The sequence below is a fragment of the Anarrhichthys ocellatus genome, unplaced genomic scaffold (genome assembly GCF_004355925.1).
Source record: "Anarrhichthys ocellatus isolate YVR2014 unplaced genomic scaffold, GSC_Weel_1.0 scaffold2, whole genome shotgun sequence".
Taxonomy (NCBI): Eukaryota; Metazoa; Chordata; class Actinopteri; order Perciformes; family Anarhichadidae; genus Anarrhichthys; species Anarrhichthys ocellatus.
In genome coordinates this window covers 15,500,493-15,528,022 of record NW_022280032.1, presented here as the reverse complement: position 1 = coordinate 15,528,022, position 27,530 = coordinate 15,500,493, and the positions used below count along the sequence as shown (strand labels likewise).

Below are 27,530 nucleotides of genomic sequence, written 5' to 3'. Positions count from 1 at the left end.
TTGACATGGAATATTACTTATATCCCCAGTGACTTGCTTATTTGGGATTGGTGATAATGATTGGTTGATTGATTACCTTTTTTAAGAGCAAATGCAAAACATTTGCCTGCCCAGCTTCTTAGATGAGAGGATTGCTGCTCTTTCTGTTATTGGACATGTATCATGAATTAATTAGAAATGAAAATGATCGTTCTGAAAAACAAGCCTTAAACTAGATACTGGGATCACACTAGGGATCTCCAGGACCACATTTTGCCGTGATGACACACACACACACACACAAACGAGATAAAAACCAGTACTCAAACTAGACTGAATCAAAGTAAGTACCAAAACGCTACTTCTTTTTTATGGCCCGTACAACCTGACGTTTGAAATAATACCCGTGTCAGGTTGAAAGTGTCTCTTTTTGTTTGTCTCCTCCTCTGCTCATACCTGTGAAGTAATAGTTTGGCAGTGCCTCCTAGGTGCTGTCACAACAGCTTGATGAGTGACAGTGAAGTAGTCCGATGAGGAACCCAGATAACCCTGTCAACACTACCTCCACTCTCTGAGCCTCGGGCTGTGTAGACATCTGCGGGGAGATTGACATTTGCTAAAATTCTATAAACTGAACCGTGCTGAGTTGCATACTGAGCTAAATCTGACACCGTGCCTGCCGTCAAGTCTTTCAGAACCTTTTTGAGCAGCTCAGATCGGGATGTGATTGACAGTTCGGAGATTAGAAGGACTATTGTTTGAAAGGTATTGGAGCTCAATGAACGCTGGCTGAAAGACAAAAAGCGTCGATTAAACGATGCCTGTGTGTTTGCATCCACCTGTATGTGCTTCTGTGGATGAGTTTCCGAGCATTAGAGTAATGGTCTGTCAAGATTTCCACCTTCAAGCGTACTGATTGAAATTCAAAACGGCTGCCGCTGACCTTTGACAGTGGCGTGGTGAGAGCAGGGTTCCAGGGTTCCAGGGTTATCTGGGATACCACAGCTGGCATTTTGAAGGAGCAGCTTCCAGTCCACAAACATCTGGAAGTGACATTTAGGCCGGATCCTCCACAGACACGTGGGCGTTGATGTGTGTTCTTCCCCTTTTCTACGTGCAAGGCTTTGTGTGTTGCCTTCTTACTTTTTAGGCATTTTTCTTGCTCCTCTTAACATTCTCCCCTTTTTTTCCTTTCTAATCTCTCTTTCCCTTCCATTCTTTTGCTTTCAACACACAGCAAAACGCTCCCATTTGTTTTCTATGCGCATGACACAAGAGAAAAACCTCCAAAGGCTGATAATAGTTGGAAGGCGGGAGTTAACCGTTGCTTTTCCCGGCAACAATGCGGGAAACCTAGTGGAGAATGACCAGCTAATTCTCTATGGGATCTCTCAGTATCTATAATTGAATCATTTAAGCACTGCTGGCTATTAGCTGGCGTGGACTCTCAAGCACTTAGAGAGAGGAAAGTGTAGTACTTGTGCTCATGGCGTCATAGGAATACTGATTGAGCGAGGATGCGAGCTGAATGTTGCACCTGTGTCCTATTTATGTATACATCAGTTGAGATGTGAGTGAACTGTATGTTTCTGTCTTTGTGTGCACACACCTCCCTGATTGTGCTTGAGTGTGAATACCAACCTTAATGCCAGCATGTCTCCGCTCAAGGTAATTGGTTTGCTACACCGTAGCAGTTGAATTAGACTGAAGCTGTTTGCCAGCAAGCTGCAAAGACTTCTCTGTCCCACTTTCCTCCCTCAGGCCTTTAATTTGCCATCTGTTTCTATGAGTGATGGGAGCCTGCTGAGGCACAAATCTATGTCTGAGTGTGTGCGACCCTGTGTGTCCATGTGTGGCTTGTGTGTAGTCAGAATGTCTTTGAGGGGTTTGATGCACATCTCTTGAGATGTGAAAGACTGTTGTAGCAGACATGGGATTGGCAGTAATGCACGAGTACCACCGAAAGGTAACGCGGGGCTGCTTCTGGCCAAATGTGATCCAAGACAGTAATGATGACGGAGGGTCAGCTCAGCCTGAGGAAACACGGGAATTATATTCTGAGCAGCTGCTGAACTGATATTTAAGCTGTTTGGAAAGTGACTTAGTGAATATCAAGGAAGTATCGGGATACCATAAGAAGAGATCAGTAGTTAGGCACAAAAGCAGACGCGTCATGGACACATACACATGCTCGCATGTTTGCACACACACTTACCGAGAGAGGAGTTGAAAAGATAAGGCTGGCCTTATTCTATATTTTTCTAATTTTCAACAAACCCCATGAAAAGATCGAAACCATGGAGGCTTAAAGGTGTCAGGACGCTCCACCCAAAGTGCTTGTCGAACGGTCCAACCGAGCCTGAACCCCCCCCAAATCTGCATCCGTCAATTTCTGTAACTTTCCAAAACCAACAATGCAACATTCATGCCCTCTATGTTGTTCTAGGTGTGCATATGTGAGGAAGTAGCAGGGTTTGCACTTCTCTCTGAAGCTCTTATTTTTTTTATCTAATTCTATCAACCGAGTGCAACACTATAAATGCCTTCCAGGAAAGACTGTCTGAAAGTGTGAAACTTTATCGCCATATTTAAACAATTATCTCGTCTTCTCACTCTGCCTTGGAGTGGCGGTTCCAAACAGCTGTAAACACTCTTGTCTTGCGACAAAGTAATGAATGGGCTCGGGGCGTCACACACTCATCACTGCTGAAGACATAACTCTTAAAGAAAAGTTGGTCACAGACCTGTAGTTTCTTTAAAATGCCCAGTCATCTTAAACAACTGGAAGCTGTGATTTTGAGCATACTCAAATATAAATCTATAGTTTATTTACACTTGAGTGTTTATAGCACCGCTGTGTGTTGGATTGGCCTGAAATAAACTACAGTTCCCGTGTTTATCACTTGCTAACGTGCTGTATAATTGTGTACCTCTTACATGTCTTCTGGACATGAATTCATTTGACCTTTAAGTAAATGTAACAATTGTAATTGCACTTTTCTGTGATGAAAAGAGCGTATGCTTCTCAGCGTGGCACAAAGAGCAAGGCATTGCTAGACACACATTTTTTTGTTTTTGTTTTTCACATATCCACGCATTCAGGCCAGTAGCAGAGGAGAAGGAGTGTTAATATGGCATCAAAGTGAGAACGTGGTGAAGTGGAGGCGTAGAGAAGAAAAAGCATTGAAGAAGATAATGCTCTAACGCTATATTAGATAATTACATATGGGAGAATTGGACGCGGTAGCTAGCGTCGGATAGAAGCAACGGACAAGATACAGGAGAAGAGAGGGGGAAGGAGACGGGGAAAGAGCAAGGGATGAAGGAGAGCAGGGGGTGGGGGGGGGGGAGGCGAAGGGAGGGTGGTGGAAGAAAGAGGATTTATTGAGGCTGCAGGGAAGAGCAGCGTGATAGCTCTCTGATGGATTAGAGGAATGCATGAGAAATGGAGTGTGGAGGGGAGTGAGCGCGAGGGGAGAAAAGTGAAGTTTGTGCGTCTCCTTGGGGCAGCTCTAAACACTGGTATCATTAATGTAGTTGAGAGGAGAGCGCTCGCCGAGCACAGTCTTTTATTTAAAAGGGCCACCTGTGGGTATTGGAGAGGCAGAAATCGAGAGAGAGGGAGAGAGGGACAGAGGGAGTGTGTGTCAAGATAGCGTGAATGACAAATTGAGTTGGAAAAAGACAGGGAAGTTACTGGAAAAGTAGAATCAGTAAATTGCTGTAGCCGGCGGGCAGATAGATGAGATGAAGGGAAAGTAAGAGAAAGAGAACTGGTATTTACCAAGGGCAGAAAGTATACTGTTTCCATTTCCACTTCTGCTCTGCTCACGCCAAACCAGGTTAGTTGTACAGAGGGTGTGTGTGTGTGTGTGTGTTCAACCTGTCTGTCGGTGCTCTGGATGTTGTGCACCCAGGCTTTTGTATATTTCTTTAGACAAACCCGCAGCAGAACCGTTTTCTTTGAGATGCCCGTGAAAGAAGTTTGTTTCTCAGCAGGAAAAAAAGAAAAACCCTCTATATGTTCTTGCCCAATAAATATTTCATACTTTGGATGATCCTTTCTGAATATTGTTTCGCTCCAACAGTCGCGTCTTGTGTTATCCAGCCCAGTCGAGCTCCTTTGTCTGTCTCTCTCCGTTCAGCCCAATGAAGGGAAGCTGGAAACAAAGACTCCAATTAGTCAGGCAATTAGACTCTTGTTTTGTGTCCTCTACTCATCCTCTGAGTCACACGCTAATGGCTATTCTTTCCTCTTCCATCTCTCATTTGCCCTTCACATGGTCTTTTATGTTGTTTTGTTTCTCTTCAGGCGTGGCGTTCTGTATGAAATCACATCTCAGTGATATTCATTGTAATGTATTTTTCCTTTTAGGATACAGAAAGCATTTATGATTTCCTCTCTGTTTCTGCTGTTCATTGCTATTCATCGCTCCTCTTTCCTATTTTTCTCTTCATCTCTTTCAACCGTAGCTCGCCTCGTCATCCATCACAGGAAGACAAGGTGTGACCAGTGCACCCACACACACATAGACTCATGCAGCACCTCTGTTTTTACCTCCACTTTTTTTTTTGTATTCACTTAGTTTTTGTCAAATAACAGCATTCACATCTTTCTCATTTGTCTGTAACCATCTCTTTATTTAGGTCCTCATGATGAATTTCCATATTTTAATTTCCCAAAGAATATTTCTGTCTTATTCATGCCCAATTTAAAAAAAACAAAACACAGATACTAAGAAATCACGCAAAGTTTAAAAAGGAAATAACTTTAAGTAGACAACTGCAGACAAGGAATTAACAGATGCCTCACCTCCGCAGAGAAACTAAATGACATCACCCCAAAATGAAATTGCTTCTGAATTGGCATACAAATGACTTAAATTCACAAAGAGAGTATACAAAGGATGATCAATAGGACTTAAAGTTCTGCATCTGTTTATCAATCTCTGTCTCTCAGTAGCCCCTTTCACACAGCCTGTTCAAGGTTGGAATTTTGCGCCTTCATTCCACCTCTGCTCCGCCACTAAGCTATGTTATGATGTGATATGATCCTTTTCTTGGTCTCCATCTTGCTCCACTACTGTTTCGTGTGTTTTTGTGTGTGTGTGAATGGGCACATTGTCTTATCTGGAATCTTGTAAACAGGTTTCTATTGGCTGAGCAGCTGCTAGCACTGCGGAGAGGTTCAGACGCTTTGGGTGTGTTGTGTGTATTTTTGAGTTTCTGCGAGTGGCAAGGGGCTAGAAAGGAGTTCCCCAAAGGTTGATGGAGGGTAAAATTGTTCAGGATGCATTTTTCTGTGTATTTCTGTACAATTGTTATTCATTTTAAGTGTCCTCCTTGTGTGTGGTTGTGTGTCAGCCTGACTCTGAAACACTGTGGCGGCAGACTGCCTCCTCTCTCAGCTCTAACATTAGATTATCCCCCAGATGGAGTCAGATTATGGTCTGAAACAGACTGACGGGTCAGGAAATGTAGCAATATCCCTAAAACCCATCTACAGTCGTCCGCTCAGGGGCAGGAACTCGATAAGCTAAGGCCGGCAAAAAATATCATTTTGAGTTCAGGATGGAAAAAGACACTCCGAATTGAAATTGAATTTGCTAGAATAGAGACGGTGAGATTCAATTCTCCAATAAATGCAACGTTTTGAGAACCAGTTGTGTTTTTTCTGACCATAATATTCCCATGTTTTGAATTACTTTATATTTCACTCTCGACAGAATCCTGCACTCAGTGCCCTGGTTAAGATGATTACTCAATTTCCCCACATAATCATTGTATTCATTAAAGTTTCATCTGATCTAATCTAATCTAATGACTCTAATGACTGTTTTGTCTGAGGTGAATGCAAAATAACATGTTATTTTCTTTTTTTTAAGTGTGGCTTAGCTTAAAGTCTTGCATGGCGTTGTGTTTGAATCGTATGAGAAAGGGCATGTTGGGTGCCAGGAGGCACTGAAAGAGGCACTTAGGTTCGCTGAGTGCCGTTTCAGCAGCTGCACAGAGAGACGTTCCCTATTCATGAGAGTGACCTTAGCACACTGCCACTGCTCTCCAGCACCTGCAATGATTTATTGGTTACAGAACGCTGGGCAGCCGGATGATACGGCGGCGTTTGTGCATAGAGCAACACGCAACCGTCCCCCGTCCCCCCCCTTGAGCTTTTGTCCTTCCCTTTCAACTCGGTCAACCACATCAGGCACAAAAACACACACACACACACACACACACTGCCAATAAGTCTACTAAACTGTATTTTGCCAATCTTTATCGTGAAAGACCAGGCATTTATGTCCGACAGTGCTGAAACAATCAGTCTGTTGTTTATCGAACGGAAATGCTAAAAAAAAAGTAGCTGACTCTGGCTTCTCAGTGTTACAATCTTTCTGCTTGTCTCTTTGAGTTTTGAACTGCTGGTTGGGCAAAACAAGCAACTTTAAAAGTCACCTTGTGCTCTGGGAACTTGTTAAATAGCCGTCTGTCACTTTCGTCATTTTATAGACTGAAATATTTCATCTTTTTAACTTGTGAACATGCACATTACTCGAGAACAAGGATAACCTCATGCAGCAAAAGTTTCTCTTATTTGCTTGCTTGTCATTGTTTCATGTTATCTCCTGTTTTTGTGCGGCTATTTTCAATTCCAAAACACAGACTTCATCAAAGAAGATGAGCTTTTGTTTGTTTCAAGAGACGGAAACAGGAGATGGGAGAGAGAAACCAGGCCGTCACAGAGAGAGAGAGAGAGAGAGAGAGAGACACGGAAACAAAGACAGAAAATGAGCAGCGAAACAGAGCGAGCCATCGCACATCGTATTAAAACTCCATAAAAATGGAGGCGCCAAACGACTCCAGAGTTCAGAGCAGCAAATGTTTTACAAATAACCAAGATGTGGCAAACAGAATCATCATGATCTTGTTTATAGTTTTTAGATTCTCCAAGATGCAATGTCATTTTATCCATCAAAGAATAGCTTTAATATGCATTTAAGGCATTTTCTTTTTTGTAAAAGGGCATTTATACACTGTAGATGTGTAGTCTATATGCATACATGCATAAACATGATTTTATGCACTGCCCAACAATGTGTCTGTGTATTCAAATATGTATGTGTGTGTGTTTGTAGAGCTAATGATGTGAGGAACAGTGCTCAGGTGTTGCTCATTCAGCAGCAGATGCTGGCCTATTATCCGAGCTGTGTTTTTGATAAGAAAATTGTCACTTGGTTGTGTGTGTGTGTGTGTGTGTGTGTGTGTGTTTCATCAGGGCAGGGAATAACATGCGCAGTAAAACTTCAAATCAGATCTTTACTCAGTCTAAGCAGAATATCCAGAAAAACACTGGAGCTTGTGTAAGTGTAAAATGTTGATTTATGTGGAGCATCGATTTTCTTCCTCACCGTCTCAGAAGGAGTGTTTTATTCAGGACCCGAGGCTGATGATATCCTGGCCCACAGCTGTCTCTTCTGCCATCTTGCCTGTAGCACAGATTTATACTCTCTGCTGATTAACCTGTCTATTCTCAGGTCCAGTTGCTATATGTTTTTATGACTATTCTGTGCTGTTAAAGTCAAAGTGTTACTTCACTGCAGTCTCATTAAACCCTGTAATAGCTTTAGTTTTCAGTGACCCAAAGTTGCTCACAGTTGTACTTCTGGTCCACACACAACCGATCCGAAGGTGGAAAGAGCTGCAGTGGCAATAGAAGATAGATTCTTCCTTTCTTTTTTTCATCAGCGTCAAATATCTAACAATAGCTCTCTCTCTCTCCCCCTCAGCCTAATCTCGTCCAGACGATACTACTTTGAGGTCCTCCACAAGCAGGATGACAAGGGCTCGGATCACGTGGAGGTCGGGGTAAGTGGACCCGTCTAATCGCATGAGCTCACTTCCTCTGCTCTACCTCTCTGTCTACACGTCTTTACCCTCCCCAGTCATTTCATTCTAGCTTACTCTCCACCGAGCTTTGACCATCGGAAGAACACTTTTCATTTAATTTTTACTCGTAACCTGTGTTTCACAGAGTCAGAGTGGTGGCTGGTGACAAATGAAAGGAAGCGTTTGAAGTGGAAAGATCTCCTCTCCTCTGCATTTTCATCCTTTTGTCCATGGTCTCATCTCATCAAAACTGCATGCCATGAATGACCTCCTTGTTGTCACGCTGGCCTCACCTCCTCCTGTCATCCCTTTCCTCCTCCATCTCCCTCTCCCACTGCACTTCTCATTGGCTTTTCCTCGGTCCGTATCTTTGTTCTGTACTTTTTGTTCTTCTTCTATTAACTTTCCGTTTTCCCTCCCGTTCGCTTCGACTCTCCACTGCAACCATTTCTCTCTCAGCGGTGGTGTTCTGCACCTCGGGCAAAGCTCAGAGATGAGTGGTGCTTAATTTTGAGATGAAGTTTCAAACGAGAGCCCACACGCCTTGTGTGAGCGTGTACTTTGAGTGGGAGGGGAGATGGAAAAAAGAGATCACTGGTGATGTGTGTGTGTGGAATGAATCTCTTAACAAGCCCCGGGTTATTGCCATCATGGTGACCATCATCAGCAGAGCTGGCGTTGCTCTCTCCTTTCACAAAACTTCAGTGTCATTCTTTGCACCCTGATGGTTAATGATTTTTTACTTCTCTCTCAGTCTATCTTTATCCCTCAAACTCTGTATGATTGCCCCTGGCTACTCTCCTCTGCCGTATTTCTGTCTTCCTATTAGCTCTCGTTAGTTTCTTCCTGGGTCTTTCTATTCTAAACTCTCTTGACATATTTTTGTTGTCTTTTTTTTTTTCCACCGTGTTTCCACCAGCCGCTCCTTAACCTTGGCCACAGTTTCCAGCACTACTGTGCTCTTTTTTGTGTGTGTTTTTCTTGCTTCTCAAGAAATCTTCAGTCCAGGAGAATCACTCCTGAACCCGATGAGATGTGGGCGGAGAACTGTGTGTGTGTGTGTGTGTGTGAGAGAGAGAGGGAGGCATGCATCTACTTTACAGTCATGCCATATTGACATTTGGGCCTCCACTCTGGCTCGGTAATGGCGAATCTGGCACAGTCAGCTGAGAACTACCCATGTCAAGGTTTTTACACAGGCTGTGTGCAATGTACTGCTGGTGGCAGGTCTCCCATGTATTATTCTGTTGCTGTGGGATGCTGTGGGTCGTTGGTGTGGGTGTGTTATGAATATTCAGCTGATGATGTGCAAGTGTGACTAATAAATTACAGCCTGTGACAGCCACATCCCAGTGGCAAACAAATTACTTATTTAGAGAGTCTCTGTGTAGGACAAACGGACTGAGTTGGTGGGAAAGGCCTCAATTCAATCACATCTTTATGTTACTGTTATTGCTGTTTTTGTGTCCTTGTTGCTGGACTGGTGAATTCTACTGGTTAATATGGTGGCGAGTGGGGTGGGGGGGGGATCCTGGGGAGGTTGGATGGGTCAAACAAATACAGGAGACCACTGTTTCATGTAACAGAGATGTTCCTATTAAAACCCCAACCAGGATCTTTTAGGATCTAAGTACTTTTACTGACTAAGTAAACCTAAAAACTATACCTTGGAAGTTTATTTTGGAAAGAGACCGTATACATGTACGAGGGGAAACTGTATGTGTCCTGTGCACACGGAGGTTTATTTTAAAAAGGCGCTGTGCATGTGACGAGCGGATACAGACACACAGTCCCCAGGATACTCTGGCAAAATCATTGAAGCTGGCTCAACTTTTGCGACAGCATAGCATGTCATCTGGCAAATACAAGCAGACGTGTTCCTTTAGTAGCATTACACCGCTCATCGTGTTGTGAATGGTGTAATTCTGAGGGGAACTGCAGAGTTGGCAATAATTCTCAGTGGGTTTGTCGCTACAGTTGACCCCGATCACATAGCACATACAGTAGTCTGTTTTTCCACTGTCGATATAAAAATATTGATGGGAGCAGTTTAAAAATAGATATAAAATTGATACGTTATTTAAACTTGACTTCCTGGTGATATTTAGTCTTCTCACTGATACCTGTAGCAACATACCCACAAAAATACAGACCCATACTAAAAAAATACACATCATCTTTTGCACTGGGAACTAGGAAAGATTCATGGCGTTGAAACTAAAGGTGTTGGTCTCTTAATCACAGATTGTTGGCTTGATCTACGGACAAAGACCAAATGGACAGAAATAAGAAATGGTACAGGAGTCTGCAGACAGATGCACATACTGGAGGCCACTATATGAAGTATTCCTGTTCTCTGTACCTCGTGGTATTTCTCATTCAAATCATTCAGAAAAGTGTTCATGTGATTATGTCTGCCAGTGAATCAAGGTCATGTGGCCATCCCTCTGCCCACCCCCCCCCCCCCCCCCCCCCCCCCCCCCCTCCCCACACACACACACACACACACACACACACACACACACACACACACATGAGGCCATCAAAGTGGGTTTGTACTTGTAGAAACGATTTAATGAAGCGTATAAAAGTCACGCAGCAAATCAAGATGGTGTGCGAGAATGTGTGCGTGTGTGTACACAGCGCTGTCTTTAGTAAGTCCCCCGTGTGTGATTTAGCAGCGGAATACATTTCACACCTTGACAAAAATAGCAGATTTACCGTGACCAGCCCACAACAGCATAAGCCCAGGGCTCACATAAATCCGCAGAAACCCAGGCGCTCATTTGTTAAACAGCAGATAGCGTGGATTCACAGCTCTTGCTCCTGTGTTCTGTACCGAGCTGTGATTGCATGGTCAAAGGTGGGCTGTTCCTCTGGGAAAGTATTTGTTTAGCAGTGCTTGTTGTGAAGAAACAAGAGGGTGTAAATATCAGATAACGCACACAAGCGCAGTCTGGAAGTTACCTTTTGGCAAGAAAATAAGAAAGAGAACCCTTGTTCTCTCTGTGTTGGTCCCTTTCTTTTCCGTCGTGTGAAGGAATTAGAGGGGATGGCTGCAGGAAGGCGGAACATAAACAACGTTAGAGACAGGAAGAGACAGGTTAGGAATACACTCTGCCTTTCTCAAGGGGATGGAAACAACTGCATTTGTATGTATGAATAGCGGGCCAATAAATTAGGAGATTGTTGAGTTGTAAGAACGAGTCGGCGCGTTACTAAATCTGCAACCTGACATTCAACATTTCCACTACTATGCGCAACGCTCTTTTCTTCAATTCATTTCAAATAACGTCTTGAGAGTGATGACTGTTTTTTTTTTAAGACTTGGTGAGATTCTTAAATGTAATCTGGATCTCTTGTCAGTGACACACAGGACCTTTCCACTTGCCTAATGGAAAACGTCTCTTGCTTATTAGTCTCGTGGCAGAATGAAGGAAAGTGTCGGCCATTAAGCGGTGTGATTGAGAGGTGGAGGGAGACGGAGAAACAAGAGAAGAAAGTCACGCCTTAATTAGTAATGGCAACTTTATGGAGAGGCATGGGTGTTGGATTTAAATGCAGGATTTTAATGGCCACGTTTTTTTTTTTATCACTTTTGCCAGACCAAGTCTCAAACTGCCGGCCGATTAATACACGCATCCATGTATGCACATGCACCCATCTACCCCAACCTCCGCAGACTCATGGGCGCATTCACTTAGGCACAACCATACCCACACAGGCCTCTCAGCATCTGCCAATATAAATCAGTAGTGGCCCGTGTGACCTGGAGCCAGCTGTTAAAGTATATTGTGTGTGTCGTTTCACTTTGGAAATAATTCTGCTTTCTCTCAGTTTCTTTACCACCTTTCAGGGTCGGCTTTAGTTCAGCGTGGAGTCCTATTTTCATGCCTCGGTTCACTTTTCGGGTTTTTACTGCGCTTGTTTTCACGTCTTTTCCACTTCCATCATCTCATTTACTTCGCTCTTTATCATTAACATGCACACATTTACTTTGCTCTTTCCAAACATTACCTTTCTTTTCTTTTTGACATGCATGTTAAGACCTCAGATTAAGATGAAGGTGTGTGTTTGTTGGTGAGTGGATATGGCAAAAAAGCAGCAACACCAGCTTTAACCTTTACCTCGCCAACAATCGTTCTTTAATGGCGTGGCATGCTTTTACTGCAATGTTCATTGTCCTCTTATCCTCTAGAGGGCAACATCAATGCCAATCAATACGACTGTAATGATTGCATGGTGATCATCCAGGCTCTCTCGCATTATGAGGATGATGAAAAGTGCAAGACATGGACATACATTCTCAATGGGAAATGCTCATTATATAACTGAATATTATTCCTATTCATGTTATTTCCATCTGTGAAAAACCACTGGGTGAACACTACGTAGCCTTTAGTAGAGCCGATGCTCATGTCTCTCTTCCTGTCTTTCATTCCAACGCTTTGTCTTGTCATCATGCAGATTTGATCAGGCACTTCCCAAAGAGCACCGTCCCACACATGGCATGTCGTTTTTTAACATTAAAAAGGAAGCTACGTAGTGTCTCTTGCTCATTGTGTCCTTTTCACATTAACTGTCATGTCTTACCAAGTGCTTCTCTGTGCCACTGAGACACTGCATGTTATCAATGAGAATGTGTAACATTTGGAAAATGTGACCCTGCATGTTCGGTGGCTCTAGAGCACAGTTTTCATGTTCATTGCACTTTTGGCGCCATTGTTATCAAGCAACTTAAACACACACTGGTGTTAGCATATTCAGGTCATGTTGAATGTGTCAGATTACATTCTGCCATTGTATTTTATCTTTGGACGTTTTTTTAGTGTGCCATTAGCTGCATTAGTGCAGTCGTGTCAAAGCAATTGTTACGTGTAAGCAATATGTTGACCAAAGTCTGTGGCTGCAGAGCAAACAAATGGGATTTTGAGAGGGGTGCAAGGACATTGTTTATGTCAGGGAAGTTTGACTTGATTTGAATGTAGTGAGAGTGTTAGTGTAACTAACTGGTTCCCCCTCAGAACACGCAGGGCATCGCTGTAAACGCACTCGCTACGACGTGCCGGTAATTGCTACGGATATTGGGCTCATTTGTCTTTCTGAAATGTCTGGTCTGAGAGACTATGGCTAAGGTATAATTCAACATAGAAAATAAAACACCCCCGTCACTGTATCCACCTCCTCATCTCTCTTTGAATATTGGTCCTTCGTCCCCAGGCGAGACTTGATATGACATGAAAAAACAAGCCACTGTTTTCACGTCAGTGTGACAGGCAATGGAGAGGCATGTAAGTGTTTAGCTTTGTTCAGCTGTCAATTGGAATAAGAGCATAATCACTCATGAGCTTTATGTCCTTGTTTCCATGCTGTAGTTTTTGCTTAGGTGCTTTTCCGGCTCTTGTTCGCTGTCTGCATCCTTGTCAACTCTCATTGTAATAAGGTTCTACAACCGTATCAGCAGAGCGTCAAACGGCCGCAGTCTTTTGTGTCTTCTATGCTCTGTTGGGGGAGTTATGTGCTGAGAGCCTGTCAGGAGTTTCTCCTTGATGCTCTCTCAGGCTCCCGTCACAGGGCAGGATCACAGCTCCGCGCTTCACACTTTCCATTACTACCAGCGTTTCTCTCTCTACCAAAGCTGTCATAACTTTTCTTGCATCCCATCAGTAAATGGAGCTCTTTCTTGTCATTGCTTGTCATCTCACATGTTGTATCCCTATTCCTGAGAAACAAATGTATCATGATTTAAAGTCGGGTCATAAACACTGCGGTGAATAGTGTGTTTTATCAAATAAAAGCGTGTCTAGTACAATATTTGCTTTTCCACATTGTTTGGCTAGCATAAGTCAACATGCACCAAAAGGACTGCGTTCATACTCTCAGAGTAGAATGTAGGTTGTGTTGTAGAGTGAGCTCGAGCTGCCAGAAGTCCACAGAAGAAGCAGTGTTTCAGACATCAGATTTATATTACAAAACATGTAACACACATATCAAATTACACACATCAGTTAACGTATCCGCTGGTTGCCTGGTAACCTCACGAAACACCAATGTAAAACCATTTAAAATCATTTTTGTAGGCATCTGACATGTACATTAGTGAGCTTTAGAGGTGGCGAATTTTATTCCCGTTGGACACAGAACCAGGATAGCTGTTTCCTCCTGTTTCCAGGCTCAATGCTAAGCTAAGCTAGCCGGCTGCTGGAGGTTGCTTCATATTTACCGTATACATGAATGAGAGTGCAGTCGATCTTCTCATGTAGCTCTTGGTAAGAAAGTGAAGAAGCATAAATCCAGTAACGTGGAAGTGTTCCTTGAATTATTCAGAATGTGTGTTGCCATGACAGCAGATATGAGAGCGTATATAGAACATACTTCACACATGTCTGACAGCTGCTGGTTGCTCATCACACAAACCGCTGCCACGTACAGCACAGTATGGTTCTGTGCACTACCATAGAATAATAAGTGCCACATTCCCCTAAACCCCACCAAAGGAGACAAAGAGACAAACACTGACAGGTTGTTGATATGAGCTGTCACTAGCTTGTTAGCTGTCACCACAACTAAACGAAATAATCATTGGTCTGTTGGCCACATGTCAGACTCCATTAAGTCACCGTTTCTACGGCCGAACATTCAAACTCTAAATGAGAGATCACAGACCAAATGGTGGTTGAAGGAAAGTTTATAAGACTTGTTAACGGTTCTCACTATTACCAGAACAATGTCTCCTCAGACATCTCCTCAGTAACAACAGCCGCTCTATTTGTTTCCCGTGATTGTTTTGCACCTTGGCCGAGAGATGGAACTTTCTAACAACTACATCTAGTCTAGTCTTTTTCTCTCACTGTCTTATGCGTCTTCTTTCTTTCTCCATCATAAACCTCAACTCTGAGAACAAACAAGCCTTCCTGAAGCAATACTTACCTCATCTATCCCTGATCTTGCCTTGGCCCACATCTCAAGATCCTCTGTCTCAACACCTCAACTTCGACAGCTTGGATAATATTTATGTCTGTCAGCGACTGTCATCGTAGATCACATATATGTTTGAATGATGAGGCTATTTTGTTATTGTCAATAAATCGCATGAAAAGGCCAAAAACAACAATGCATTATTTTGTCTCAAAATACCATCCATGTCTATTAGCTCCATTCAGTCCTACTGAAGATGTACTTTTTGGGGGGTTTAGTCACAAATATATAGTTTCAATCTTGACAAAGGCTAAGTGATAAAAACTGCTGGTCACTGTAGTTTTTAGCAAACGTTAGAGGAGTAAATAGTGCATTCGTTGAGAACTATTTTCAGCCTTGGAATAATACACATTTGGTGCGCTAGTGAATAATGCTGAGTCACCTTTCATGACATATCCTTCAATCTTAGTCTCCAACATTTGGAAAGTGGCTCATGTGGTGCAGTAGCTTTAATAACTACAATTTCCAGGCTGTCCTGCCCTCAAACAATCAATGTAATTGTAAAGGGGGCCCTGCTCTGAACGACCATGCAGGCTTACCAGCCTACCTTGTATAAATATATAAATAACAACAGTGTAGTACCAGTCTCTTCCTGTCTTTGTCCCTCAGGCTGGTGTCATCAGGCTTGTTATCATCTGTCTTGTTCCGCTGTCCACATTGCCACAGACCTTTCTCCGTTTACCACTCTACTAATTTGGGCCTTAAGCCAAGTGTCTGTGATTGAGCCACTGAGAAAGAAAATAGAAAACTGACGCAGCCAAACCTCTCTGTCCTCTGCTGAACAAATTGACACGGACAACGTCTGGACAGCCTTTTTGTCAAGTTGAGCCGTGTGATTTGATTCAACTTAATTCTATTTATTCCTCAGAAGATCCAGGACATGACTGTGAGACCGCTAAATGGAAGTGTTTACTTTCTTTTGATCTTATTGGACCTGAAATCTAAATAGATTTTTACCTATAATGCAAAGGGTGAGATAGTTTCATTATGTTATTACCTATTCATAGTGCCTTAGGCTTTGGAGTATAGCCGATTGAATTGAAGGAAACAACTGCTCGGTGTGTGTGTGTGTGTGTGTGTGCGTGCGCGCGCGTGTGCACGTCTACTCCAGCGGGCAGCGAAGCACACGCTCTTTGTGTGAGTTGGAGCAAACACCCTTTTTGGCCAGCTGAATGAAAACTATATCCAAACCTCATATGTCACTGGGTGGTCCAGGAATGACGAAACGTGATAAAGCAACCCTGCTGGCTACCCGTTGCTATTTTGCTCTGCGATTGGTACTTTTTATCATTTCCCCTTGGATATTGATTTTCTTTCCTCTCTGTTGAACTTATGGGGCCAGCGAGCAGGCCTCTGCTTCTTGCTGCTGCTCTCTGTCAACACTATTTCACAGAGGACACACATGCACACACAGGGTACCCACCCACACACACACACACACACAACCTTGTACTTCTATCTTTGTGAGGACACTCGTTGACATAAAGCGTTCCCTATTCCCTTACCCTCAACCTTAAAACCCTCAAACAGGCTGTTGAAGGTCTGTCCCAAAATGAGGATGCGCCAAAATGTCTTTACTTTCCCAAAAACAACTCAAATTGTCCCTCAAAAAGATAACTGTGCAAGTACACACATACACATAAAATACACATGCACACCAGGTCAATACCTCCCTTGGAAGAATTAATCAGAGAATAGATGGGGCTCAACAATGAACTGGAAAAAAAATCACACAAAACTTTAAAATAGGCCTAACAGGTTCACTTGCATCATTTCAAGTGCTCTTAAGGCTGATGTGACGGCAGCAGAATGCCCTGGCATTGACCCCCCCCTACATGCATGCCAACACTAAAAGCATCAACTGTCACTCACTCATTTAAAATTTAACAAAATAAACATTTTGCAGCAAAGCAGCCAACCAATCACAGCCCATACTGTTGTAATAAAAAGCACCAGAAGAAGACCGTCACACGTGACACCAGAAAAAGCTAGAAAGACCTTGAGATACGATTTTTCTTTTGTCAAGCCACTGCTTCCTAGTTCAAGTCAAATTTAAAAATAAACCTCATAAGTTAAAACTCACACGTGGTCCCCACCTTTTTTTTGCTGTTTGTTGATTCAGGCTTTGACAGCCGTCTGCCTCGACCTTGAGCACAATCACCCTGAAATAACGACACAATGCTGAAGCCTTGGGTGGCCTGTCGAGCTGCTCCCTGCTGCTGCTCAGCATGATGCCGCGCTGTGTCCTTGTTTGTTGTTATTTTATATGTGCACTCCTTTTGGGTATGTGTGCCTCTGTGTTCAGGTGTGGATGAGTAGCATACAATATACTGGAGAAATCTTACAAAACAAATGCCGGGTATTCACGTAGCAATTGGTGCTACGTGAATGACAATCTAAAACGATGAGTGTGTGTGTTACATGCACACGTGGAGGTATTTGCATGAGCCTAAGGAGGGTGTTTATATTTGTATTCTCAACCCGAGGGCTGGAAAATGGCCTGTCTCCTGTCATTATATCCTTGGTAACCAGAAGTGACGTGGTAATTGTGAAATCTATTTAAAAGAATTGTGGCTTCTCTCCCCCCACGCTTCTCTCTGTTTTCAGGTCATTACTAGATCTTCCTCTTCACGCCTACTTGTCACGGCTCTGTTCTCGCTCTGCTCGCTGTCTGTTTTCTCATGTTTTTTTTTTTTTTCCTCCTTCAGTGGCCTCTTGTTTCTAGTTCTCATGCTCATGTGCCACACTTCTTTTTTTTTTTTTCTGCTTCCTCTTCTCACTCTGGCTAAGTGTGTTTATATAGAAATCCAGCATCGGATCGATCCTGTGATGCTGCTCAGATCAATAACACAGAGAGTGTCACAGTTTAGCCAGCAAACAGTGATGGATGAATTCTGCTCACCTTATACTTTCCACATGTTGACATTTAGTTTTCTGCCTTCACCTAATCCTTTCCCTCTCTGCTTTCACACACAGTGGCGTCCGTTCCTCCCTGGTCTGAAATATGAAGTGGTAGACTCAGCCTACATCTCCCTGTACACAGGTAAGAGCTATTCTGCCATGTCGTTGTACTGCATGAAAAGCTTCTTGTCTTAACACAACATAACATAAACTTCATGATGAATTTTTTAAATTTTCTTTAAAGTGTTTTGTTATTTGCAGCTAAGATACACGTGGGACTTTTTAATGATGTTTTCTATTTCTAGTTTTTTTTGTGCTCAGAGCTTGCCAAATAGCAACAGGAAATGATGCTACAAAAAAAAAACAACTTCATTAGTCTTGTCTGGTATCGATCGGTAGTTTAATGTCACAGAATCAGCCTTCTTTGAATCAAAATGTGCTTCTCTCTTGGCCCTTCAACAAACTCATATTTAAGTCTCGATGAAGGCTTGAAATCACATATCATATTTAGTTTCTTCTCACAGAGGAGAAGCTGCAGATTGTCCCTTTGGGAGCATGACATGTCTTCTCTCTGTGGGGCCAAAGAGAAGATACAGAATGCAATAGATGCTCTATTTCCCTCCATAGGTGTCATTCGTAGCAGAGATGAGAGCACAAGCTCCCAAGTAGATCTCTAGTCTAGCCTCTATAGCTCCAAGAATAGCAGTGTGTCTCAGGGATTCAGCCTTGTTAACAAGGGGAAATGCCAGCTACACAGAGAATGATGTGTGGAGTTGTCATTTTGGCAAAGCTGCAGGTTGCTGGGGATGTATGCCTTCTTGTGTATGACTGGCTCTGACAGGGAAGAAGGAAGCCTTGTACAGTTTATGAGGTCACTTGCTGGATACCATGTCCATGTGTTTAATATTCATTCCCGTTTGACACAGAGAAAGCTTTTGTAGGCTTTCCCAGTTCAATTAGGTCTCTGATTGGCTGTCAATTAACATCATTGTGAGTTCAGCAGTTGTAGCGGGTAAAGCTAGGGTTGGCAATCTGGAGAAACTAGCAATAGAACGCTAAATTATAAAAACAATGATCCAACCGAAAAAAACCCAGCCGAGTGCTGCCAATTATTTTTCCATGCAAGTAGCGAGCAGCACAAGCGCCAAAAGTCACAAAATCTAGTGAGAAGGTTGCTGTGAGCAAACTGTGAGCCTCATTCTCATCAGGTAAACAATTTGTCATTCATAGCGCTGAGATGGGAAGAGATGGGTGGTTCAGCAACCAGTGTCAGATTGGTCAAATGCTGTACACCCAAAACACATTTCGTAATCCTGAACTAACTTTTTCTGCTCATGTTTTTGGAAAACCAGGAACAATTGTGCCAAACTGGTACTGAAGAGTGCTTTTGTTTTACTACCCGTGTAAGAACTTATCTTTTAATTGAATATTTCCAGAATGTAGTATCTCATCTGAATGGGTTTCTCAACATCCGTCGTCATAAACAAAAAAACCCTGCTGATCAAAAACAGTTTAAGTGTGTAATTGAATTTTTACAAATGAAATCCTGTATGTCATTAAATGTTTGTTCAGTGCAGCTCCAAATACTCCACATCAGCTGTTAATGAATTTACACCATCACACACACACATACGGATTTACTACGGAGACCAGGAAATTCAAATAGGCACAAAACTCTAAATGGTTTCCATATTTGCTTTTCATTACCATGCGGATGAGGTCTCAATATCTATGCCATACAGAAATAGTGCTGTATTTTATTTTTATCACAACCCAACTACATCTGTGCAACATGATAGAAGTTAATCAAAAGAAAGAGAAGGAGAGATCTGTTGTTTTCCTTGTTTGTTTGCTTCTTGTGAGGATTTCAGTAACGTAGATAATTAGTTATTTTGGCAAGGCTCGTGTGTAGTGTAAACCAGGTATGAGATCAGCAGATGTCTTATTGTCGGAGGAAACAAAAGAGGCTTTCTCAGTGTAGCGTGTGCACAGAGAGACACACACACTGAACGTGCAAACTCCACCCTAAAAATGATGCTGACCATCACGTTAATTATAAAGCATTTCTCCCATCAGGCCCTGCTCCTGACATGCCATTAATCACAGATGCTCTCCCCTCCTCTGCTATCGATTGGTATAATTATGACTCTGCTCTGTATTTGCTTTCTTCCAACTTTTTTTCTGATCCTCTCACTTCATCCTCAGCTTTGGCTCTCTTCCTCTTCTCCCTTTGCTTCCTCCGCTCTGCTTTTGTCTTTTTTTTACTCCCTGTTCTTCACATTTTCATGGTCGGTAAAGATTTATGTTGATTGCGGTATTATCCTTCCAACAGCTAACGTAAAATTTTCCCAGCATTAAATCAAACATTCGCATAAAAACAGCGAAATAATGATCTTCCCCTTTCCCTATACTACATCATCTCTGCCTCACTCTCCGTCTCTGTATTTTTCAGACGAGTCCAATCTGAAGATGAACAGTGTGGACCACATCCCCCAGACCTTGGCCAGTCACATCCATCTCCCGGTGGAGTCTAATCCCCAGAGTCTGCAGGGAGGCAGCATCACGCAGCACGGAGCGGATATGCTGAAGCCGGACCCCAGGGACACCTTCTACAGCAGTAAATCTAACAGTCATCGTTTCAGGCTGTCCTCATCCTGATTTTCTGGCCTGTCGTCTTCTCTATCTGACTGATTGACTGTCTGCCTCACAGTCTCTCTGGCTGTCAGTTCAGCTGTATTCAGACTCTTGTCATTTCGTCTGGCTGGCTGTGTTCCTCTTTTTGTGTTTTCCTCCTCGTTTTGTCGCTGCCTTGATCATCTCCCAGCTTTCTGACTCTTAAATCTGTTGAAAGCAGAATTCCATATACACGTTTGTTTGTACCAGATCTCAAATATGTACCTCTCTTTCTCCTCCTCAGCTCCTATGATCAACCCCTCCCGACTGGAAAATGTTCTACCGGCATGTCTCTACTCGCCAACATATGTTGTCAAAGATTTTCCCATCGCCAGATACCAGGGTCTGCAATTTGTAAGTCACCTTCCCCCTACGGCCATTTCAACATAGCTTCTTTGCTTTAGCTCTGATATAGACAGATTTTAGACCATGTTTTAAGAACGCCATTACATGTTTTAAAAATGCATAAAAACCTGTAAATATTTAACTAACACATTCACAGTATAACTGATTATTTTTCGTCATCTATACAGATCCTGTATACTCATATCATGACGAAGGCTAAGACTAGACCTCTACTATACCTTCATTTTTCAACCTTTAATAACCTTAATTCAAACAAAACGTATAATATATATCTATTCAACGTAATTTCAACGTCAAATTGCTTAGTCGGTCAGTATGCGTGAGAGAGTGAGTTCTTACTAAAATTAGACCTATGTGCTCACCCGAATTACTATGAATATCACGACAGTATCATTTTAACTTGCTTAAAAGTATGCCCTTGCAGAGTCTGCATAATGTTCAGATCAACTGGCTAGAGGAGAAAAGAGCAGAGGAGCTAGGTCTATGCTGGTTTGGTCATCACAGCTGCATCGCTCCTGTTGTTTCAGAACACATTGAGGAAGCGTGAGGGAGGCAGTGTTGAGCGCTGCTCCCCCCTTTAGGACAACAGGAGTTACTGCAGCGGCTGCAGAGATTAAGTGGAAATTCATAACATAGCAAATCCATTTTAGATTTGACAGGAATCACAAAGCATGATGTAGAGCAAGAGGCCGATTTTGATTAAATGCTGGTATTAATATAATCCTTAAAGAATACGACTAAATGAAAATCAACCCCTTTTATAAGTTATTGAATTTTTGATTGACGTCACATTTTTCTTTAGGTCTATCTGTCCTTCGTTTACCCGAATGACTTCACACGTCTCACCCACATGGAGCGAGAGAACAAGTGTTTCTACAGAGAGTCCCCTATCTACTTGGAGAAGTAAGGACATCATTGCTTTTATCGCTTGGAGAGCAAAGGGAACATTTGTCTCTGTCTTGTATATACTGTATGAGCGAGTACACTGATTATGCAGAATAACTGCTCAAGTGTCTGTGAATTTGATGGCGGTGATTCATTCGATCTCTCGCCGAGAGATTAAGTTTATTATGCTGCGAGGCACATTGAAACGTCAACCTTCTTTTAATGCGCGGGGTTGTGTGTGTCAATGTGTGTGTTAATGTGTGTGTCAATGTGTGTGTTTATGGGTGTGCGCTGCCTCCTCTTGTGTCTGCCAGGTTTGGTTTCTACAAATATATGAAGATGGATGAGGAGGAAGATGACAGACCGTTCTTCTTCCCTAACCCAGATGGTAAACTAATAATGAACAAACGCACACTTACACACATACTGTATATACACACAAGTACTATACACACAATGCCTTTGTAACTTTGTGTTATTGTCTCCAGATTTCTTAGATGAAGAGGAGGTGGTAGATGTGGAGGACGAGGAAGAGATCGTTGGCACGCAGTCACCCAAGAAGCCCTCTCATCCCAGCCAGACCAGCCAAACCTCCTACCCCTCCCATCAGCGCTCAAAGCCTGCGCCGACACCAGCTGGCAGACAGGGGGGAGAAGAGGAGGCGGACCCTAATGAAGAGGAGGAGGGAGCTGTCAACAGTATCATACACCGAAGAGAAAGGAGACATTTTCCTCACAGAGATGTACAGATTGGAAGGGATCTGGATAGAGACTGGGGAAGAGATCACACAAGCATGAGACAGGACGCCAGGAAGGGACCCGAAGAGCTCCATACCAGGGTGCTTCAGCCTGGCACGGACAGTGTAGTCCGCAGTCGCTCCCTGACTTGGATCCGCACCGGTCCTGCAGAGTTGAGCCCTGGCAGGAAAGGAGGAGGAACAGGTGGCGGGGGAGGAGAGAAAGGAGCTGAAACACTGCCGAAACTGAGCAAGTCTTCACTCCTTTTCCCCCAGAAGTCCTCCCTCTCGGCCCTTGCCAGCCGAGCCAAGCAGATCCTCAGCAACTCCGCCCATAGTAACAACCTCCACGATGACAACCACAAGCTCGCTGGGAACAAGAAGGAGAAGAAGGACGAGAACAAGATCTACATCACCAGGCCTCGACCTGCCAAGGAGCGGGAGAAGGACAGGGAGAGGGAGAGGGAGCAGCGTCGAGAGAGGAGGGAGGAGAGGGCATCTCGCCACCCTAGAGAGGTGTTCCCGGGGGTCTTTCTGTACCAAACTGGGAAGACCACAAGGCTGGTAAACCTGGGTGCCAAAGGAGGAGGCATGACAAGAAGTAGAAGTCTTGTTAGTGCCCCTCAGCTCTGGCCCAACCCCCCCACAAAAGAGGGTAAGACATTTCCCCACAATGGAAGCATCGACACGCGGGACGAAAATGTACAGAAGTCTGCCAGCAGGGCAGCAGGGGCAAAACAACCGGAGAAAAGCAAGAGGAAAGGGGAACACCGGGATTTAAAGACTACCGCCACTGCTGATGTACCTAGCAAAGGTGACCCGCTAACCCCTCTGTCCCATCATCACGATCCCCCTCCAGTTACCCAGCAAAGGTTAAACGCCACAGAAAACACACTCCAAGGCCAAGCACGGGTCACCTCTTACCTCAGGACCTCCGAGATCACAGAGTCCCATCAGCAGCCAGACCCAGACCCCAACCCGCCAGAACTCGGCCAGGACACAAGCCGCTCTAATCCTGACCCCGACCCCGAGCCAGAACCGGAGGAGGGCGAGATGTCGGACTACAGCTACGAGGAGGTCGAGGCTCGGCCGGGTTGGGCAGAGGAGAGCATCAACTGGCAGAGGACCTTCTCGGTCAATCCGATGGACTTCGAGCTGCTGCGCTCTGACTGGAATGACCTGCGCTGCAACGTGTCTGGCAACCTCCAGCTGGCAGAGAGTGAGGTGGTGGACGTGCTGGCGCAGTACATGGAGAAACTCAACGAACGCAATGGAGGGTGAGGATAAAGGGGAGGCAACGGGAATAATGTGAGACTGAAAGGCTGCTTATGTTTCCCTGCAACCTTCTAAGTTCAAATATCCTTATCCCCATATTCCTTATGCTCAGCATTATCTGAAGCAAGAAGTAATTTCACTGAGAACATATTGGTCATGCCCCGGTGCTTTGACTTCATGTTAGCAGTCCTCTATGTGCCGATTACCATTTTCTTCAGCAGTGCTTACAAAATGATGTCATTTGAGAAAAGTAGCTTGGCCGCTGTTTTCATTTTCTTCCCAAATCACACCATGCTGACTTCACTCTCGACAGAACATGTGTAGCCACTTTTTTTAGGTGGTCTGCCTACAGTCAAAAAATAATGAATCCAGTTGGGAGAATAAAATAAGAAATTTGTGTTCTGCATTTGCATCCGCTCTCTTTCTTTCGTATCACTTTGGATAGCTTTTTTTTCTGTCTTTGCCGCAGGATCTACACCCTGCTGCGGATTGTCAACGTTGAGAAGCGGCGCGACTCGGCGAGAGGGAACCGTTACCTCGTGGAGCTGGAGCTAATGGAGAGAGGCCGCAGCGTCGTCCGTCTGTCGGAATACATTTACCTTCTGCTCCATCGCAGCAGGCAGGGTGAGGAAAGTCTAGAGAACACTGACTTCGCTCCGGCCTCGGCACCGGCCTCGGCCCCGTCAGCTGCCCCGTCCAGCCTCGACACCCCACCTCCACCTCCCCCTCCCTCAACCAGGTCCCCCGTCCGGCCCGGAGCGACCCCCTGGAGCACCGCCTATGCAAAGCCTCTGCTCTGCCAGCCGGTCATGCTGCAGTGGAGGAAAGATGTCATGGTGCACTTTGTGGTGCCAGGTAAGTCAAAAGGGGGACTTTGGTTAACTTTCAAAACTGAATCAACAGTATTGAAAGTACAATAAATAAATGTTTTCTTTGATCCCTCTACTTTTCCCTTTGTTCTTACTGTCCTTCAGTGAAAAACCAGGCTCGCTGGGTACAGCAGTTTATCTCTGACATGGAAAATCTTCATCTCCAGACAAAGGATGACAATTTCAACATCATAATTGTCGACTTTGAGAGTGAAGACATGGACGTGGAGGAGGCACTAAGAGAGAGCAGTGTACCAAGGTGTGTGTGTGTGTGTGTGTGCGTGTGTGTGTGTGTGTGTGTGTGTGTGTGTGTGTGTGTGTGTGTGTGAATATTTCAAAATGTGAGTGTATGTTTTTGTTTTGACAGATATGAGTATCTAAGGAGAGAAGGGAACTTCGAGCGCTCAGCGGGACTGCAGATCGGAGTGGACACTATTGAGGTTAGAGAAACGCACACAGAGGCGAGACAACAATATGCGAGCTGACAGGAAAAAGACACTCACTGGAAGGTCAGCCACTCACACTGACCGCATGACCTTTTCTGATGGACGGACAGAAAAAACACTCATGCATAATGAATGCATAACCGCTTGGCCAGTCTGTCATGGGCTGTGGATCTCGCCCCTTACCTCCGTGCCGCCTCCTGCTTCCCTTCGCCCTCTGCCACAGAGCCCAGCTGTGGCAGACAGGGAATGGCTTAGACAGTTAGCTGCATTTCCTCTGTCATGTGTATGCCATCGCTGTCACATCCATTCCCTTTCACAGGTTATTTGTGTGCATGTGCCCTTACGCCGCTTTCTGGCTGTCTCTCTGTCACACACGCATGCACACTCACCCACCCAGGGGTGTGGAGCGGCAGGAAGTATGGACAGACGTTGATCCGTCAGTTGAGTGTCGGGGCTGTCGCGGCGGGATGACAGGACTGTCACTCATGTCTGAATGACCTGCAGGCTCTGGAAGTGAAGACAAGCCACTGATGCTGAGCCCAGACCTCTCCACTTCCTTTAATCCTAAAATCCCACGTTATTCGAATGTGAACAACATACAGCTCATACACACACTCATTCACGCACACTTTTTCTTCTTCAACATAAGATCTAGAGATTATTTAGATGTAATGAATCTCTGTGTTTGTTTGTTTGTTTGTGTTTCCCCTTGCAGGATAGTCACAGCATTGTGTTCCTGTGTGATCTGCACATCCACTTCCCTTTCAACATCTTGGAAAGCATCAGGAAGCACTGTGTGGAGGGACGCCTTGCTTTTGCTCCAATTGTCATGAGACTCGGCTGCGGCAGTTCGCCACGGGAGCCCGATGGTAACGCACAACAAAACACGCACGTGCACCGTTACACGCATTCACAGGCACACGTCTGCGCACGTACAGGAATAATCACACTCGCGTATCAACATAGTTTTCAAGTTTTTGTAGTTAAACTCAAACTCATTCCCCAGTTCCAGACAGCTACTTTACATTCATAATACAGGTTTTCAATTTACATGCATAATAAAGGCTCTTGCATCAGAAGCACATACTTGTACTGCAATGGCGGGCAATGGGACCAGCGTTTCCTTTTAACTTACTTTTTGTTCTTTCCACAGGTTACTGGGAGGTGAACGGCTTTGGCCTGTTTGGAATCTATAAGTCCGATTTTGATAAGATTGGAGGGATGAACACAGAGGAATTCAAAGACCGCTGGGGTGGAGAGGACTGGGAGCTGCTGGACAGGTAACCCAGCAACAAGCCAACGCAGTAGCCCTGCAATGAATACTATTGGAGGGCTGCAGAGTTAGAGCGATATTAACATTTGAAGTTGTAGTTAAATTGTTTAGTCATTATATCCTTTTTAATGGTAGTTGTGTTGTACCAGATTGCATCACGTTGTACAGAAGCTTATACGATTGTTGCCACCTCCTGTATATTATAAGTCATTACTGTGAGGATACAATATTTATATATCTGTGTTGGGTTGTCTCTGTTGTACCTCATGTGTGTACGGTAAATGTCCTCTTTTTAAAGCAATGAAGGTGGATTGTGTGCACATACAAGTGCAGGACAAAAGCAGCAGCAGCAGCAGGAGGAACTGAGATAGTCTGCACAATATTATAATATAATAATATTGCAAGCTCTCAGTGTTGAATGTTTTGGCCAGCAAGGTCTTTAAATATTCAGTGCGTGGAAATGTCTTTTTTCACTTGCATCAAGAAAGGCTGCTGCTTTCGAAACGTGTTGTAATTATGAGCTGAATTTGGGTATAGAAGCAGCCAGATGGATAATTCAGCAATTAAAACTAAAACGATCTGCATGTTTAGATACCACCCAGATGTAAGTTGGGGAAATTGACACTTTAATAAAAGAAGAAAAAACGAGTTTTATCAGACTACAGGCCTCAGGAACAGTTGCTAAGGCTGTTAACTCAATATTTTCTCCACGACATTGAACAGAACCCAGTTTTAACCCGGTGTTCTTCCCTCCCGCCCCCTCTAGGGTACTGCAGAACGGTTTGGAGGTAGAGAGACTGCGTTTGAGGAACTTCTTTCACTACTACCACTCCAAACGAGGCATGTGGAACGCCCAGAACAAGAAAACTCCAAAAGGATAGCGCCCCCTTCTGGTCTGAGGATTCTGAATCTACCCGCAAATCCACTGTGTGTGTGAGAGAGAGAGAGAGAGACCTGTGGGAGATCGCTCACTGCCTGAACTCTGCCTTTATTTGAAACGGGCTCCTTTCAGGGATGCCTCTGCTTCTACATCAGCCCCTCCTGTATACTTGTGTGTACGAGGAAACAGAGTCGAAATCTGGACTTTACAAGCGAGCCGTTTACGCAAATAGACCTGAGTCATCACTTTGCCTCACTGACTGAACTACTGTACAGAGAGAAGAGAGGTATTTTTGTCGTCCTTCTCTCTGTCTATTTTTTGGTGCAATTTTTTCAGACAGACTGGAAAGCAGCTGTGTGTGTGTGTGTGTGTGTGTGTGTGTGTG

General features: G+C 44.0%; 1 protein-coding gene across 2 annotated transcripts in view; it reads left to right on the top strand.

Moving 5' to 3' along the window:
* b4galnt4a (beta-1,4-N-acetyl-galactosaminyl transferase 4a) overlaps positions 1–27,524 on the top strand; it is a 137,376-nt gene extending 109,852 nt beyond the window's left edge. For both annotated transcript variants that reach the window (XM_031859299.1, XM_031859291.1), the window contains exons 8-20: positions 7,764–7,842; positions 17,818–17,884; positions 20,195–20,359; positions 20,660–20,769; positions 21,584–21,684; positions 21,981–22,054; positions 22,155–23,679; positions 24,147–24,532; positions 24,652–24,805; positions 24,914–24,986; positions 25,708–25,861; positions 26,146–26,272; positions 27,032–27,524. In XM_031859299.1, coding sequence (XP_031715159.1) covers positions 7,764–7,842; positions 17,818–17,884; positions 20,195–20,359; positions 20,660–20,769; positions 21,584–21,684; positions 21,981–22,054; positions 22,155–23,679; positions 24,147–24,532; positions 24,652–24,805; positions 24,914–24,986; positions 25,708–25,861; positions 26,146–26,272; positions 27,032–27,146 — 3,130 coding nt within the window. In that variant the 3' untranslated portion in view covers positions 27,147–27,524. The remainder of the gene's footprint in view (positions 1–7,763; positions 7,843–17,817; positions 17,885–20,194; positions 20,360–20,659; positions 20,770–21,583; positions 21,685–21,980; positions 22,055–22,154; positions 23,680–24,146; positions 24,533–24,651; positions 24,806–24,913; positions 24,987–25,707; positions 25,862–26,145; positions 26,273–27,031) is intronic.
* The last annotated feature ends 6 nt before the right edge of the window (positions 27,525–27,530 follow it).